This window comes from Gracilinanus agilis, chromosome 4 (genome assembly GCF_016433145.1).
Source record: "Gracilinanus agilis isolate LMUSP501 chromosome 4, AgileGrace, whole genome shotgun sequence".
Lineage (NCBI taxonomy): Eukaryota > Metazoa > Chordata > Mammalia > Didelphimorphia > Didelphidae > Gracilinanus > Gracilinanus agilis.
Genome location: NC_058133.1, coordinates 241756500 through 241774067, shown reverse-complemented (window position 1 = coordinate 241774067; position 17568 = coordinate 241756500). Strand labels below are relative to the sequence as shown.

General features: G+C 35.6%; 1 protein-coding gene across 1 annotated transcript in view; it reads right to left on the bottom strand.

Annotated features, from left to right (window-relative positions):
- Window positions 1–889: 889 nt before the first annotated feature.
- The window catches only part of ARHGAP44 (Rho GTPase activating protein 44), a 185008-nt gene continuing 168329 nt past the window's right edge, over window positions 890–17568 (bottom strand). The window contains exons 20-21 of the mRNA XM_044673871.1: window positions 7379–7753; window positions 890–1788 (exon numbers count right to left, since the gene is read on the bottom strand). Of these exons, the coding sequence (XP_044529806.1) occupies window positions 1649–1788; window positions 7379–7753 (515 nt within the window). The 3' untranslated portion in view covers window positions 890–1648. The remainder of the gene's footprint in view (window positions 1789–7378; window positions 7754–17568) is intronic.

Genomic DNA, 17568 nt, shown 5'->3' with positions numbered 1-17568 from the left:
TTTTTCCATATGATAAAGCGAAATGGACTATTTGACCTTAAAAACTAGGGAGCTTCTTAACATCTCTTTGGCTATTGATTCATGTGAAGTAATTTTGCAAAGGTTAGTATTTAGTTTGATAATACTATAGCAAAAAGATTTTAGAAATATTTATAGGAACTCATGGTTAAGAAAGAAGCCAACAGACAACAGGTGCTTGGCTTATCTCTATTTTAGAGTTCTAGGAACATAGAAGACATACTTAAAAAGAGGGTGCTTTTTCATTGATTGAGCTTATTTGATCCCCATGACAATGCTGTGAAGTTGGCAGGACAGGTCTTCCTTTTTTACAGATGGGGAATGAGGCCAGAAGTTAAGGGATCTATGCTCAAGTCTCACAGCAAGGTAGTGCAATGCTGGGTCTAGAACCTATATTAATTTTTCTGAGGTATGTATTTTAGATAAGCTGAATCTGAAACTTGTTCCTTGCTTTTTTTGTAAATACAATAAAATATGCCATACTTAGTGACAATAAATATTTTAATAACATTATTTTTCACAACTTATGCATGTATAAAGGTGATTTTCCCACCCCTTACTATATTTATAAATTGGATAATATATTTGCCATTAAGTGTGCAAAGCCTACAACAACATCTTTAATTTGCAAAGAAGAATTATTTCACGTGTTGGAAAAAGTAACAAAGCATTTAAGTTTTCATTTTACATTTGTACATGTTTAGATGAAACATTTCAAACAAATATAGATATTTCATATATACAAATATAACATAGTATGTATATTTTTTCAAAGGATAAAACCTTAAAGTTTGACTTTGCATGCAAGACCTGAATTTAATTCTTCACTCCATTTATAATTTTCAGTCAAAATGTTTAATCCCCTCTCCCCTGCAATGATCTCTTGAGTTAGTGTTCACATGCCCTTTTCTTCATCTCTCCTTCTCATCACTGATGTAATCGAATGTTTGGAATGATCAGATATGCAATAGCATTCGCTTACTACATTTGAGACCAGTCTCACTTCCACATATCAGGATATAAAATTATTGCTATTCAGTTGTTACTTTTGAATAAGGAAAGATCCACAGGTTGATGATTATGAGCATACTTTCTAAACCATATGGTTACAAGGACTTAGGCCATGCAAGCTGGTATAATCAAGTCATTATGAGATCATTAAAAGAAAATCTAAAGACCTTACAACTTTCTATGGACTAGGAATTCTTTATATTTGAGAAGAGTAGGGCAGGCAGGATTTCACAGACTGAAATAGAACTGTATTTGAATGGCGGGGAGGGAAGTTTTTACAACTCATCTCTTAGAAAAATAAAGAGCTTGTTACACAAGCCGTATTTGGATGGAGAGAAATCAGATGTTACTCCACACAGGGCTGAAGATAGAAATTCACCTAGATACCAAGTCAAATGGCAATTGAGAAGGATAAACTAAGCATCAAATAAAAAAAAACCCACTGTACCATCAACACTTGCCATAGATGGGAGAGCTTCTTTTAAAGTCCAACTTCATGTTGGTGGTGAAAAAGTTAAGTGCTAATGAAGAATGCTTAGCAAGAACAATGAACATACATCCTTGAAGTGTTTCTGGGGGCATATGTATGTACAAGAGTGTCAGATGAGGATCTGCAGTGTCAAAGGGCAGTGCTTTCTGACTCTTCCTCTGAGTCTCTTTTCTCAGTCCCTGAATGTCTTGTCATGTGCTCCAGGAGACCCGGGTGGAATGAAGAACCAAGCTCTACGTGGATAGAAGGGATATCAAAGTGGACATGATCTGGAAATGGGCAGAGAAAAGTCATTCAAATAGTGCTTCTTGTGAAAAAGATGCAAGTAGAGTCAACATTATGAAGCAGGGAGTTGTAGCCCATCCCAATACACCCACACTATATCTTCTCCCCTCCACAATACACACACACAGTTATACATACATCTTTTTTGAGATGATACATGTACGACAGCATACTAGTTAATGCAGAGATGAAGAATATTGTATTTGTGATTAGGCTCTCCTTGTTCCTATTTTCTCTACTCATATGAATAAATCTTGGTTGGAGAGGCTAAGACATCCAGATTCTCCCCTTAAATTGCAGTTCACAGTAGGGCCTCATGAGCAGTCACTATACATTGCACTAAAACATGAAGTAACTTATTGGTAATTTTGTCCTATTTCAGTACCACAGGGAAAAGTAGACTTCTGACTATTGAGAGGGTACTAGTTAAATTACCTAGCCAGCTCTCATAAAGATCATAAGAAAGTAAATCTGATGCTAATCCCTGTCCTCTTCCATGGAAACAGAGGTTCACTGGTCTCACCTAGGAATAGTTAGAGACAGAGTAAATCTTCAGTACATGAGGAAATGAGATGTAATGATTAGAATTAGATCTTGGACCCTAATTCTGGTAACAATATACTGGCCCAAACACATATCCATTGCCCTAAAGAAGCTCTGGCCCTCTGCCCAGTTATGACATCTAAAATTCCTCTTGATTATTCTTAAGGTCACTTTAGTTGTCTTGCAAAGACATTTTCCAAGGTCTCCCTGGCAAACAGGGCCTTATGGGGGTCAGGGAATGGAAGGGACTTTACATGACTAGTAGGAAGAAAATAACCATAATAAGACCAAGGTGAGTGAAATTTTATAACATCTTTAACTGGTCCCCCTTTTTTCAAAATATCACTCTTGGTTAAGGAAAATGATAACTATAGTTTGATTCAATCCTCTTCTCTACACACTCCCTAAAATGAGTTCTCAAGAACTGCTAAGCTAGTGATGAAGAAATGTAGAATCCACGAGGAGCTGCCGAGCCCCAGACAAATATTGAATAGTGGAAATAGCAATGTACAGATTTTAGAATGAAATTAGCCACCTGACTGCTCTATCACACCAAATAAGAAAAGAGCACTTGCAAAGTAATATGATCTTTCCTGCTTTGGTTTTGTTCTGATGTTAGGCTATTTGGCAAAATATTGCACAAGGCTGGTCGATGTATATCTCTACATAAATACCATTGTTTGGTTGTCATGTACCCAGAGCAACTTGAGGAGGAAATAGACAGATATTCTGTAGCATTTCTCCCCACAAACATGGGAAATTGAAGTCGTTCAGCCTCATAAATCCCTTTCACTGACCTTTATGGAAAAGAATTTTTATTTTGTTTCCTGGGCAGCTCCAGAAAACATTCTTATCAAGGCTTTACTCTAATAAACCAATCTCATTCTAGCTGTAAAGACACAATAACAGGCAGAGCCTTGGGGTGAAGAGCTCAGCTAAGCTAGGTTGACAGGTTAATCCTTTTGCCTGTTTTGGTCACAGCAGCGTCAAAAGGAGAAGGCATTTGGGCTTCCCCTACTCTTCTGCCTGACATTAATGCTGAAAGATGGATAGGGTTGCCATTGCCCCTATATTGTACCAGCCTCACAGTGGCCATTGCAAGTAATCAGGTATATAGTAAAAGCCAAAAGGAGATGAGTAACAGTTTTGGATCACCTAAGCAAGTCAAATCGCCCTTGCGAATATTCTGCTCAAATTTCTTTTGTATTTAATACTATCTAGTTCCCTAGAAATTGCTTTCATACAGAAAAGCTATACATAGGTATTTCTATAAAATCTCATTATAATTTTCTATCATAGTAGTCAAAATGCTAATTCACAGGGCTGTATTGTTAGGTGCTGTTAATCTAGGAATAGATAGAGACCCTGGCTTGAGACTGTTTAAAAAGTATCTCACCAAAGTTCTAAAAAAATCCTGCTTTGCTCAAAACTTTTGTTCCAGTTTATTCCTCCAGGTTCTTTTTTTGTTTCCTTTGATATTGTGGGTCCTGAGGAAATACTAGCTGAAGACAAGTAGCAATGTCAGATGGAATACATATCTAAACCTTTAGAGAATATAAACTGATTTGGAACAATACATCTAATTGGGTTCGGTGGCTTATTCTGCAGAATTGAAACAATCTATTACTATCAGTCCTCTTCTAAAATGAGACATCATAGTTGGTTTTGAATAACTAAAAGATCTTCCAAAACTGGACAGATAGGTACAGATGACCTATATACATACTATATCTATATCAGAGTTTTTATTTTTAAAAGTACTTTTTTATGGAATACTTTAAGAGAGACAGCTTGGTATAGTCAAAAGATTATTAGACTGGGAGTCAGAAAACCTGATTTTAAATCCTCACATTTTTTGTGACTTGAGAGCAAGTTACTTCACTTTTCTAGGTTTCAGTTATCTCTTTGTAGAGTGAGTAGGCTAGACTGGATTATCTACAATCATTTTCATCTATTATCCTTTGATTTTGTTTCTGGAGACTTGTTCAACCTCCCAACAGATGGGAGAAGCTGAGATGAAAAAGTATTAATGGATTAGTAGTGATGACATCTGCTAAGTGTTCATCCATTAGAACTGGTCAAATAGAACGGACACTTCTCTCAATAATTTGGAATTCTTGCATCTGATTTCCAGAGGTAATTTCTCTTAGAACACTTCCAGGAAGCACTGAGTAGAAAGTCTTGTGATCTGTCAACCAACAACACTTCAAAATCCCCTTGGAAGAGTACCCATAAACAAAGGAGAAGGTGCTTATATAGGTATTGAAAAAACAATTGGAGAAGTGATATGGGAGGAGAGAAAAGGAAAATTATTTTTCTCTAATTGGAGCAGAAGAATAGAAAAAGAAGGCCAGCAGTTCTAAGAAGCCAAATAAGCTTACTAATAAATTCATTGTTAGTGAGCTTGTGGAATCAGTAAGAGCCACACAGCCATGCAACTCTGGTTGAGCCACATGCAGAGGTGATGAGTTAGTAGCTGTCAAATTGACCTGGGTTAGCCTTCAGAATTAGAAGGGAGATGAAGACTGGGATGCCAGCTTACCCTGAAAATCCCCCTCATACTTATCCACAATTGCGCCACTCATTGTCAAACAGCTGCAATAACATAATGATAGGATTTGGAAAAAGGAATAAAAGCAAGGAAACAATAACAGAACTGAGAAAATGCTGAAAATAGCAGTAAGGTTGATTTCAGTTCATACCAGTTAAGTAAACAAAATAATTACAGATAGGATACTCCAGGCTACAGAAATTGTTTGAGAGATGTATATAATTAGGACAAAACAGTATAAAAACAACAGTAATAACAAGAAGAAATGGGATATGTGTGTGTGTATGTTTGCAAAGGGATTTGTTCTCCACCTCTGGTTCTCAAATTCTACAATGGACTATTTGAAAACTAAAGGGCCACTGTTTTTTTAAAATGCCTCCTGGTCCCCAGTTCTTGAACAACAACAAAAAATTAAACCCTTACCTTCTGTCTTAGAATTGATACAATTCCAAAGCAGAAGAGTAATAAGGGATAGCAATTGGTGTTAGTGACTTGTCTGGTGTCACACAGCTAGGAAGTACCTGAGACCAAATTTAAACTCAGGACCTCCTTATTCTAGGCCTGGCTTTCTATTCACCAAGCCACATAGCTGCCCTTGACAAAAAAAGAAAAGATGTCCCATCCCATTTCTCAAATCAAATAGATATTTTGTCCTTTAAAATCTTCCTAAACCTCTTTTTTAAATCCCTCCCAATATTTTCCACTACTCTCTTCTTGTACTTGGGTAGTGTGAAATAGCAGAAAGATGTGACCCATGTGGGAAGTAAGAAAGACATAAGAACTATGGATTTTTACTCTATTTCAGACCTAATACAGATAGTCTTGGGCTTTTTGTGGTTACTGAGCTGAGGAGATAATTGATTTGAGGTATATCACTATAAAAATCAGTTTGGGGTTATGGATGCTGGGTAACAAAAAATATATTAGTAGCAAGAATTCGTTAGGGAAGATGCTTTAGCTTGAAAGGCTATCTTTAAGGAAAAAGACCTCATCACATTAACAAACCCACTCAATGAGGCAAGTTATAGAGGAGGAAAATCTGTTTTTCAAAAACTTCTTTTAAGTTAGTGATAATACATACATAAATATAATTCACCCAAAGCTTTTTATGACCCATCATAATAGATTATAACTTCACAAGGTTGTTCTGAGGCTCGAAACTCCCTAATACAGTTCCTGGCACATAGTAGGCATATAAGTTCATTCTCTTTCACCATTATAGCAATTGTTGACTACAAAGCATTTATAATAACTATTAAAGCCATTAGAATGCTTAAGATGTACTGAAAATGGCAAGGCTACAAATAAAGTTCCTTATTCCTGAAAACCCCCCGAGGATCTTTGGCCTTGGTCTATCTGAGTATGAATCCAAAACCTTTGAATGTTTTAAAATAAATCTACCTAGTCATGAAATTATCTCAAAAGTCACATGAAAATGACTGTTAATAATATAAGCAGATAGAATGGATTATTTTCCAAGAGGGCATTCCTTTTTGCTACTGGGTCAATGACTAAACTATCTATTCTCTCAGTAGGTTTGCCTGAACTACTTTGAAGCTTTTGACTTCTAAACAATGAGAACTTCTTTAATGCATTAATCAGTCAGATCAGGTATGTTTTAAAACTCACATTTATACTGATATCTGGGCTTGTTCTGTGCCCTGAAAGTAGATTTCAAAAGTGCTTTCTTCTTTTTTATTCAATAAATCATACCTATTGAACATATCCTTGGACTGGACTTTCATACTTAAAAGTGGAAAATTTAATTTAGCTGGGAAATTAGCTTAGCTGTTTTAATTTAAAATAAAGAGCTTCATTGATCAACCCATTTAGGATCTTAGCCAAAACAGTACTGCCATTGAGATTAATGTGTGTATGTGTGTATAGTATATGGTTTATATATACTGTACATATTGTAATATATATTTAAACTTGAGTTCTTGTTGCTAGTTTCATGTTGATATGGGAACATTCAATAGGCTAATTATATTAATAGGAAGAAAATATATCTTCAGTTATTTGCTTATTATATTAAATGTCTTATTTTGGGACTCAGACAAGTTCTGTTCTATGGCCTTATCCATTTCTCATAGCAACAGAAATCTCTCAAATCCTTAAGCATACAATAAGCCTATATTAATACCTATTTACTCATTAGTTAACTATATTCCTGTCACTTTTCACATTTTCAAAGAGTCTCTTAGGAGATTTACTTCTCCAGAGAAAGTCAAAATGCATGGAACTCAAAAAGGCTCCAGGTATCAGTCAAAGTGCTAAGAACTTAGGCTCTTTGCAAACTGATCTTACATTCTGTTTTTCAATGGTTTTTTTTCAAGGAGTTTTATATTATAAATTACACATGAAACCATCACAAAAATTTGAATTGTAAATAAATTGGTTAATCCTCAATAAAATCCAATAACTTCTCTACTGTTCATATTCACTAAAGTTCATAGAAAATTTCTAGAGAGCCTGGTTACCTGTAGACATGCTTTCCCCAGAGGACATGCCATCTATCACCAAGTGGTCCATAGTCTGTGAACCAGAGCCAGAGGTGTTTACTGTAGGAGGCTGTGGAGGTGGCAGTGTGGGCCTCTGTCGGGGTTTAGGAGTGGGCCGAGATTTGGTTAAAGTGCTTGTGATGACAGAAGAAGACAGGGAGAGTGTTGTAGCAGGGGAAAGCTGGCCTGAAACCAATAAGTAACCTTGAGGGTAATTCAGTCCATAGGGAGAAGGGGTACTTGGTGGAGTAGGAGACAGGCTGACTGGGGATGGCTGGCCAGCAGACTGGTCAGTCATACCACCTAATTGACCAAAGGTGACCTTGGGTGGTATTGGTGCCAACTTCTTTGAAACTGAAAGAAAAAAAATAATACTTTTAAATTAAACTCACTTCATTTCTTCTAAATATACTTTCATATTAGTAAATCTGATAAGTACTGAAAACTACATTAATCCTAGTGTATTCATTTAACAAACATTTATTTAGTTATTACATGCAATATACATTTAAGATAAATTAAATGGTAAAGGTTTAGACTTAAATGGAGACAGAACTGGAGAAGCAATTAAAAAGGATTTTCCCAAAATAATACTAATCTGTAATTTAACTATAAAATAACCCCTTATTTTTCCTACTAAAAGTACAAACCTTAGGCATATTTATTCTTAGCAATAAATTTATATTTGGTACATCATGCTCTAGTTTAATTTCAGCTTTTTTTGAGGGGAATGGCAATTATTGCTAAACCCTAAAAGGGAAGTAGAAGCTCAGGTTAATACTTTGGGGAAGTGAAATCTTTCCTGTCAGTCATGACACACACCATTTGCTTGTAGAACCCTTTGCAGGTGAAGAGGTACCTTCTCTTCCATGGCTGAACTCTATGTTCCCTACAGTTGATGATAAAAATATAAGGCATTGCTCTAAGTTCCTAAGCCCTCAGAAATGGTTGTGACAAGAAGAAGAGATTTATGTTATTGCATTCAGTAGTAAGAGATGAGCTTTGAGTGCCTAACCAAAGCCCATGGAGAAACTGGCATTTATATATTTTTAAAGTTAGAATGTTTGAGTATATCATGAAGACTAAATCAAAACAATGCCCACATAATTGGCCAACTTGGTGAATTCAATCTAAAGTACAACCAGATTAGTGGATAACATGATGAATGAATACTTAAAAGAATGACTGCTGTGATTCAAATTTGAGGACCTGAATTCAAATCTTCACTCTGTGTTCTGAGGCCAACCTCTTTATTTCCCTAAACTTCAGTTCCCTTAATTTTTAAAATGAGAGTGTTGGACTATGTGGCCCTCATTACTCCATAACTATTAAACTAACTATCCTGTTCAGTGCAAATATACCAATTTCCCATTGCTTTCTCAGCTCTTAAGTGACAAATTGATTGAAAGTGTGAATAATGCAATAAATTGATTGAAAGTGTGAAAAAAGAGAACTTTATTTTTAGAATTAGATTGAGACATATGGCTCATAAAACTATTGATCAGGAAACAAATCAAAGTTCAATTTAAGATAATTGGAAAATTCTTGATTTGGAATTAAGAACTCATGATGGAGAACTTTGAATTGTGGCTGTCATTTAATTAATTCTGGGTAAATCATTTTACTTCCTTATTCCTCAGCATTTTCATTTGAAAAAAAATGAAATCAATTCCAAATTTTTCTCCTCATGTCTCTTTCCCCACTGGCTCCCCTCTCACTCTGGTAGCTAATGAGAAAGGCTATGTTTTTCTCCTCCCTACCTGGAAACTAGTTATAAATTATATATCTCTTAGCCACTTCTGCAAGTTGAAGAAGGAAAGTTCATTATGTAAGGCTTAAGCAATTAGGCTCCTCTCAAATACCTGCCTCCCCAGCCTTTACTTTCACTCTTTCCTGTCTAGTAGTCTTCTTTCAGCTGCTTTGCATGAAAATAATCTTTTCTCCCTTTCTGTCCCCCACCATATTAAAGATCAAACAAATTCTGCCCCATTCATCATCTCAACTTCCCTGATGAATTGTCCCCATCTGGCCACCATTCCCCATTATTGTCTTTCCTCCTTAGAATATACATCCCTGGAAGTAAGAGAGAGGCTTTGCTTTTGTAGTTTTAACCTGAGCACTTAGCATTAAGTAAATAATTAATGATTTTTTTTCATTTTTAAATTCTATTTCCCTTACCCTCATATTCCTCTAGTTTCCACCTCATTTTTCATCTCAATGGTCATGAAATAAATATTAATAAAAAACAGATTCTCTCTTCAATGGAAAATTTAGTGCAGCAGTAAAAAAAATTAGAGATAAGAAATATCTTTAGAAAACCTCAAATCAAAGGATTAAGTGAAGACAATAGGCTAATTGCTTCTATTTTTTTTTATCTTTGGACATTGTATTTAATTAATAAATTTAGGATATTTTCCCATGGTTACAAGATTCATGTTCTTTCCCTCCCCTTCCCCCACCCCCTTCCAATAGCCAATGCACAATTCCACTGGGTTTTACATGTGTCATTGATCAAGACCTATTTCCATACTATTGATATTTGCACTAGGGTGATTGTTTAAAGTCAATATCCACAATCATATCCCCATCAACCCATGTGATAAAGCAGTTGTTTTTCTTCTGTTTTTTCACTCCCAGAGTTCTTCCTCTGAATGTGGATAGCGTCCTTTCTCATAAGTCCCTCCGAGGCATCCTGGAGCATTGCACTGCTGCTAGTAGAGAAGTCCCTTACATTGGATTGTATCACAGTGTATCAGCCTCTATGTATATGGTTTTCCTGGTTCTGCTCCTTTCACTCTGCATCAGTTCCTGGAGGTCATTCCAGTTCACATGGAATTCCTCCAGTTCATTATTCCTTTGAGCACAATAGTATTCCATCACCAACAGATACCACAATTTGTTCAGCTATTCCCCAATTGAAGGGCATCCCCTCATTTTCCAATTTTTTGCCACCACAAAGAGTACAGCTATAAATATTTTTGTATAAGTCTTTTCCCCTATGATCTCTTTAGGGTAGAAACCTAGCAGTAGTATGGCTGGGTCAAAAGGTAAACAGTCTTTTAAAGCCCTTTGGTCATATTTCCAAATTGCCATCCAGAATGGTTGGATCAATTCACAACTAGCAAGCAGCAATGCATTAAAGCCCCAATTTTTCCACATCCCTGCCAACATTCATTATTTTCTTTTGCTGTCATTTTAGCCACTCTGCTAGCTGTGGTACCTCAGAGTTGTTTTGATTTGCATTTCTCTAATAACAAGAGATTTAGAACACTTTTTCATGTACTTATTGATCATTTTGATTTCTTTATCTGAAAATTGCCTATTCATGTCCCTTGCTCATTTATCAATTGGGGAATGACTTGATTTTTTTTTTCGTATAATTGGTTTAGCTCCTTATATATTTGAGTATTTAGACCTTTGTCAGAGTTTTTGGTTATAAAGATTTTTTCCCAATTTGTTGCTTCCCTTCTAATTTTGGTTGCATTGGTTTTGTTTGTACAAAACCTTTTTAATTTAATGTAATCAAAATTATGTATTTTACATTTTGTAACTTTTTCTAACTCTTGATTGGTTTTAAAATCATTCCTTTCTCAAAGATCTGACAAATATACTATTCTGTGTTTACTTAATTTATTTATAGTTTCCTTCTTTATATTCAAGACATTCACCTATTCTGAATTTATCTTGGGGTAGGGTGTGAGATGTTGATCCAGACCCAGTCTCTCCCATACTGTTTTCCAATTTTCCCAGTAGCTTTTGTCAAATAGTTGTTTTTTATTCCAAAAGCTGGGATCTTTGGGTTTATCAAACACTGTCTTGCTTAGGTCACTTACCCCAAGTCTATTCCACTGATCTTCCCTTCTGTCTCTTAGCCAGTACCATATTGTTTTGATGACCACTGCTTTATAGTACAGTTTAAGATCTGGTACTGCTAAGCTACCTTCCTTCACATTTTTTTTTTTATCATTTCCCTTGATATTCTTGATCTTTTGTTCTTCCAAATGAACTTTGTTATAGTTTTTACTAATTCAGTAAAAAAGTTTCTTGGAAGTTTGATAGGTATGGCATAATAATAAATCAGTTTGGGTAGGATGGTCATTTTTATTATGTTAACTCATTTTACCCATGAGCAGTTAATGATTTTCCAATTGTTTAGATCTAGTTTTAATTGTGTGGAAAGTGTTTCGTACTTTTGTTTGTATAATTTCTGTGTGTGTCTTGGCAGATAGATTCCCAAGTATTTTATTTTGTCTAGGGTGATTTTAAAAGGCATTTCTCTTTCTAACTCTTGCTGCTGGGATGTGTTGGAAATATATAGAAATGCTGTTGATTTGTGTGGGTTTATTTTGTATCCTGAAACTTTACTAAAGTTGTTGATTATTTCCACTAGCTTGTTAGTTGATTCACTGGGATTCTTTAAGTAGACCATCATATCATTTGCAAAGAGTGATATCTTGGTCTCCTTGTGGCCCATTTTAATACCTTTAATTTCTTTTTCTTCTCTAATTGCTACTGCTAGTGTTTCTAGTACAATGTTAAATAATAGAGGTGACAATGGGCATCCTTGTTTCACACCTGTTCTTATTGGGAAGGCTTCTAATTTATACCCATTGCAGATGATGCTTGCTAATGGTTTTAGATATATACTGTTTATTATTTTTAGGAAAGACCCTTCCATTCCTGTACTTTCTAGTGTTTTCAATAGGAATGGGTGTTGTATTTTGTCAAAGGCTTTTTCAGCATCTATTGAGATAATTATGTGATTTTTGTTGGTTTGCTTGTCGATATGGTCAATTATGTGAATGGTTTTTCTGATATTTAACCATCCTTGCATTCCTGGTATAAATCCCACCTGATCATAGTGAATAACCCTTGTGATCCCTTGCTGGAGTCTTTTTGCTAGTATTCTATTTAAGATTTTTGCATCTATGTTCATTAAGGAGATTGGTCTGTAGTTTTCTTTCTCTGTTTTTGACCTACCTGGCTTTGGGATCAGTGCCATATTGTGTCATAAAAGGAATTTGGAATAACTCCTTCTTTGCTTATTGTGTCAAATAGTTTGTATAGTATTGGAATTAGTTGTTCTTTGAATGTTTGATAGAATTCACTTGTGTATCCATCTGTTCCTGGGGATTTTTTCTTAGGGAGTTCTTTGCTTGTTTGATTTCTTTTTCTGATATGGGATTATTTAAGTATTCTATTTCTTCTGCTGTTAATTTAGGCAATTTATATTTTTGTAAATATTCATCCATATCACCTAGATTGCCTTATTTGTTGCCATATAATTGGATAAAATAGTTTTTAATGTTTGCCTTTATTTCCTCTTCATTAGAGGTGAGGTCTCCCTTTTCAACTTCTTTCCTTTTTTTTTATTAGATTGACAAGTACTTTGTCATTTTTATTTGTTTTTTTTCAAAGTACCAGCTTCTAGTCTTATTTATCAATTCAATGGTTCTTTTGCTTTAAATTTTATTAATTTTTTGGATCTCTAATTTAGTTTTCATCTGGGGATTTTTAATTTGTTCGCTTTCTAGTTTTTTAAGTTGCATGCCCAATTCATTGACCTCTGCCCTCCCTGGTTTGTTAATATAGGATATAAATTTCCCCTGAGTACGGCTTTGTTTGCACCCCACAGATTTTGGTAGGATGTCTCATCATTTTCATTCTCTTCAATCAAATTTTTAGTTGCTTCTATGATTTGTATTTGATTGATTTGGAGAATCATATTATTTAATTTCCAATTAATTTTTGATTTGCCTATCCATGTACCCTTAATAATTATTATTTTCATTGCATTATGATCTGAAAAGGTTGCATTTATTATTTCTGCTCTTTTGCATTTATTTGCCATATTTCTATGACCTAGTACATGGTCAGTCTTTGTGAATGTACCATGTGCAGCTAAAAAGAAGGTGTATTCATTTTTGTCCCTATTTATTTTTCTCCACATATCTCTTAACTCTAATTTTTCTAGGACTTCATTCACCTCTCTTACCTCTTTCTTATTTATTTTTTGGTTTGATTTATCTAGATGTGATAGAGGAAGGTTCATGTCTCTTACTTGCATAGTTCTATTATCTACTTCCTCCTTGAACTCCACCAATTTCTCCTTTAGAAATCTGGATCCTATACCATTTGGTGCATACATGGTGATTACTGATATTTCCTCATTGTCTATACTGCCTTTTATCAGGATGTAATTACCTTCCTTATCTCTTTTAATCAGATCTATTTTTACTTTAGCTTTTTATCATGATTGCAGCTCCTGCCTTCTTTTTCTCAGTTGAAGCCCAATAGATTTTGCTCCAGCCTTTTACTTTTACTCTGTGTTTGTCTATCTGTCTTGTGTGTTTCTTGTAGACAACATATGGTAGGATTTTGGTCTTTAATAAACTCTATTTGCTTCCATTTTATGGGAGAGTTCATCCCATTCACATTCAGAGTTATGATTGTCATCTATGTATTTCTTAACATTTTGAATTCCTCTCCTTGTTCTGCCCTTTCTTCTTTCACTATTTCCTTTTAAACCAGTGGTTTGCTTTTAATCAGACCTCCCTATACCTACCCTCAGTTTACTTCCCCTTCCACCCCCTCCCTTCCAGTATCCCTCTTATTGTTTTTTTAGGGTCTTTTAAATTCCCTCTCCCCCTCTTTCCCTTCTTTTTTGAACTCCCTGCCCCATTACCCCACCTTGGTTTTCCCCTTCTGACTTTCCCCGTAGGGTAAGACAGAATTCGATATCCCAATTGATCTAGCTGCTCTTCATCTCAGAGTTGATTCTACTGAGAGTAAGGTTTAAGTATTACCTATTAACACTCTCTTCTTCTCCTTCTTATAATAGTATTAATCTCCTCCCCCTCCCATGCACCTCTTTGTGTGGTATAGATTATCCTATTTTTTTATTCCTTCAAGTTTCTCTTGTTGCCATCTTCTATTCCATTTTTTGCATATTGTCTTAGACTGTTTAGTACCCCAAACTCTCCCTATGAATGATTATTCTAATTACTAAAATAGTGAGTACAATTTTTCAGAGTTACACATGCCATTTTTCCATATAGGCATAAAGGTAATTTGACCTTATTGAAGCCCTTAAGGAAGCAAATTAAAAGAAAGTTTTTTTTCTTTCCCCTCTCTTCTTATTTATCTTTTCATATGTCTCTTGATTTTTGTGGTTGGATATCAAACTTTCCACTTAGTTCTGGTCTTTTCTTTACAAATATTCAGAAATCTTCTATTTTGTTGAATGCTCATACTTCCCCCTGAAACTGTAGAGTCAGTTTTGATGGGTACATGATCCTCGTTTGTAGACCCAATTCTCTTGCCTTTCTTAATATCATATTCCAAGCCTTGTGGTCTTTTAATGTGGAGGCTGCCAGATCCTTTGTAATCCTGACTGGTATTCCTTGATATCTGAATTGTCTCTTTCTGGCTTCTTGTAGAATTTTCTCCTTAGCTTGGATTTGAATTTGGCAATTATATTCCTGGGGGTTGTATTTTGAGGATTTAGTTTAGAGGGTGATCTATGGATTCTTTCAATGTCTATTTTGCCCTCTTGTTTTAGAACATCAGGGCAGTTTTCCAGGTTCCTATTGATTTCTGGGTTTTCTGGCAGATCAATGATTTTCAAACTATTTCTTATAGACTTGTTTTCAAGGTCATTAATTTTCCCAGTGTGATATTTCATGTTTCCTTCTATTTTGGTCAGTCTTTTGTCTTTGCTTTATTAATTTTTGCTGTCTTGTGAGATCATTGGCTTCTACTTGCCCAATTCTGGTCTTTAAAGACTGGTTTTCTGCTATAATCTTTTGATTTTCCTTTTCTATTTGGTCTATCCTGCTTTTCCTTGCTTCTAGCAGGTCATTTCTGGTCTTCAATTTGCTTATAATTTCATTTGATTTCTGGAACTCAATTTCCAAGTGCAAAATTTTGTCATTTAAACTGTTTTTGAACTTTTCTTGCCAAATCTCTTCCACCTTTCTCATGATCTCAGATTTGAACTCTTCAAGAGCATGTAACCAATTTCCATTTTGGGGGGAAAGTTTGGATGTGTTTACTTGTTTTTCCTCCAGAAGTCTGAGGGATGAGGCCAGCTCTCTGTGTATGGAGTTATGGAGCAGTTTTTGTCTGAGGCTACTTTTCGAGTAGTCTCCCACTGCTTCTGTCTACTGTACCACTCTGCTCTATCTCTGTGCCCAAGGCCAATGCTCTTTAGCCTCCTGGGGTCTCAGATCTAGCTGCTTTCAGGGGTATGTCCCTGGTGCTCTTAGTCAGCTGTCAAGACCCTAGATATTGCTGCAGGCTTGCTGTAATTCTGGCTGGCTTTGGCTCTGGCACTGTAGGTGGGGTGGGGGAGGATTGATCAGCTCATGATTTGGTGGAAGCTATTTCACCCCCTCATAGCATGGAAATGCCCAAATCCCATGTCCCTTCGATGCTGTGCCCTATTGTAGAGTCTCTTTGTTCATCTGGATTTGTTTTTTTTGTACTTTTGGGGTGTCATGTATTGGTCAGTGGTGAGGAGAGTAAGCTTCTAGCTACTACTCTGCAAGCCATCTTAACCTGGAGGTCCCTAATTGCTTCTAGTTCTGCCGTTTGAGGCTAAAGTCTAATCTCTTTCCTGTTATGACAACTTCATTCTCTTGCATGTAGAAAGAAAAATCTGCTTATTTTAAAAATGTTTTTTTTTCCTGGTTCACTCCATCTGCCTGGAAGAAAAATTACATCTTTAATGACAACCTTCTCATCCTAATCTATGGGCAGACTTCCAAATTAAGCCTGATACTGCAGGCAAGTACCATCATTGGTGAACATAAAATATATGTCCTTAGGTTGGCAAAGCTGGGGGATGAGGTGAGGAAGGAACAAGAATTTAATATAGCACCTACAAATTATGCAATGTGCTAAGTGCCTAATATGTATTTTCTCATTTGATTCTCACAACAACCCTGAGAATAGTTGCTATTATTATCCTCATTTTTAAATTAAGGAAAGTGATGCAGCCAAAGTTTAAGTGACTTGTCCAGGATCACATAGCTCATGTCTTAAGGCTGGATTTGAACTCGGGTCTTTATGACTTTATAACTAGGTAAAAACATTTTTATTTTTAATTATATAAGTGTCTTTCCTAGTACAAATTATTTCAGAATCTAAGGAAAGTAAATGTATTTAATCTTGTCCTTAGTAACGAGTTTTATTTGCTTTTACACTAGGCAGTTACTGGAATGTATTATAAAATATTTGTTCAATGAAATGTGATTAATATACTAAAAAAAGGAAGTGTTTCTCTACAACTGTGATATCTATCAGATCTGGTAAATTTAGAGATCTTTGATGAACTAAGTAAGAATATGAACAATGAACAAAAAATGGATTTATCTTATGAAGACTAAAAAAAATAGATAAGATTCCATACTAAATGTTCAAAAAACTGAGTCATAGGAAAATGGGTGAAGTTTCACTAAATGTAGGTAAGTGGCTAGGAAAAACAAACACTAAGAAATAAAAAGTGACAATTCCTTAGAGATTAGTAGTGGAAAAACTAATTCTGTAAACGATTTCACAAATCAGTTAATCATTTAACATACTTTTAAAATCATATTCAATAGGGGGCAGCTGGGTAGCTTAGTGGATTGAGAGCCAGGCCTAGAGATGGGAGGTCCTGGTTTCAAATCTGGCCTCAGACACTTCCCAGCTGTGTGACCCTGGGCAAATCACTTGACCCCCATTGCCTAGCCCTTATCACTCTTCTGCCTTGGAGCCAATACAGAGTATTGACTCCAAGACGGAAGGAAGGGTTTAAAAAAAACTCATATACAAGCCAGCATTGTGCTAGGTGTCAGGAATACAAATGCAATAGCAAGGTAATCTGTCCTCTAAGAGTTTCTGTTCTGCTAGCAGGAAGTTGAGGGGTGGGAGTAAGTAAGGGAAATATGATATGTTCACAGATAAATAAAAGATTTATTTTAAAAATACAAAGTAATTTGGTGGGGGAAATGCCTCTTGAAGCATGTGGCACTTGAATCAAGTGAAGCCTAGAAGTTCCAAGAGATCAAGTGAGTCTGGAGAATACTTGCAGTATGAGTGCACCTTATGCAAAGGCACAGAATTGAGAAAGGAATATGTCTACAGGGAAAAACAAATAGGACTAGATTAGCTGGAACATAGTTTTT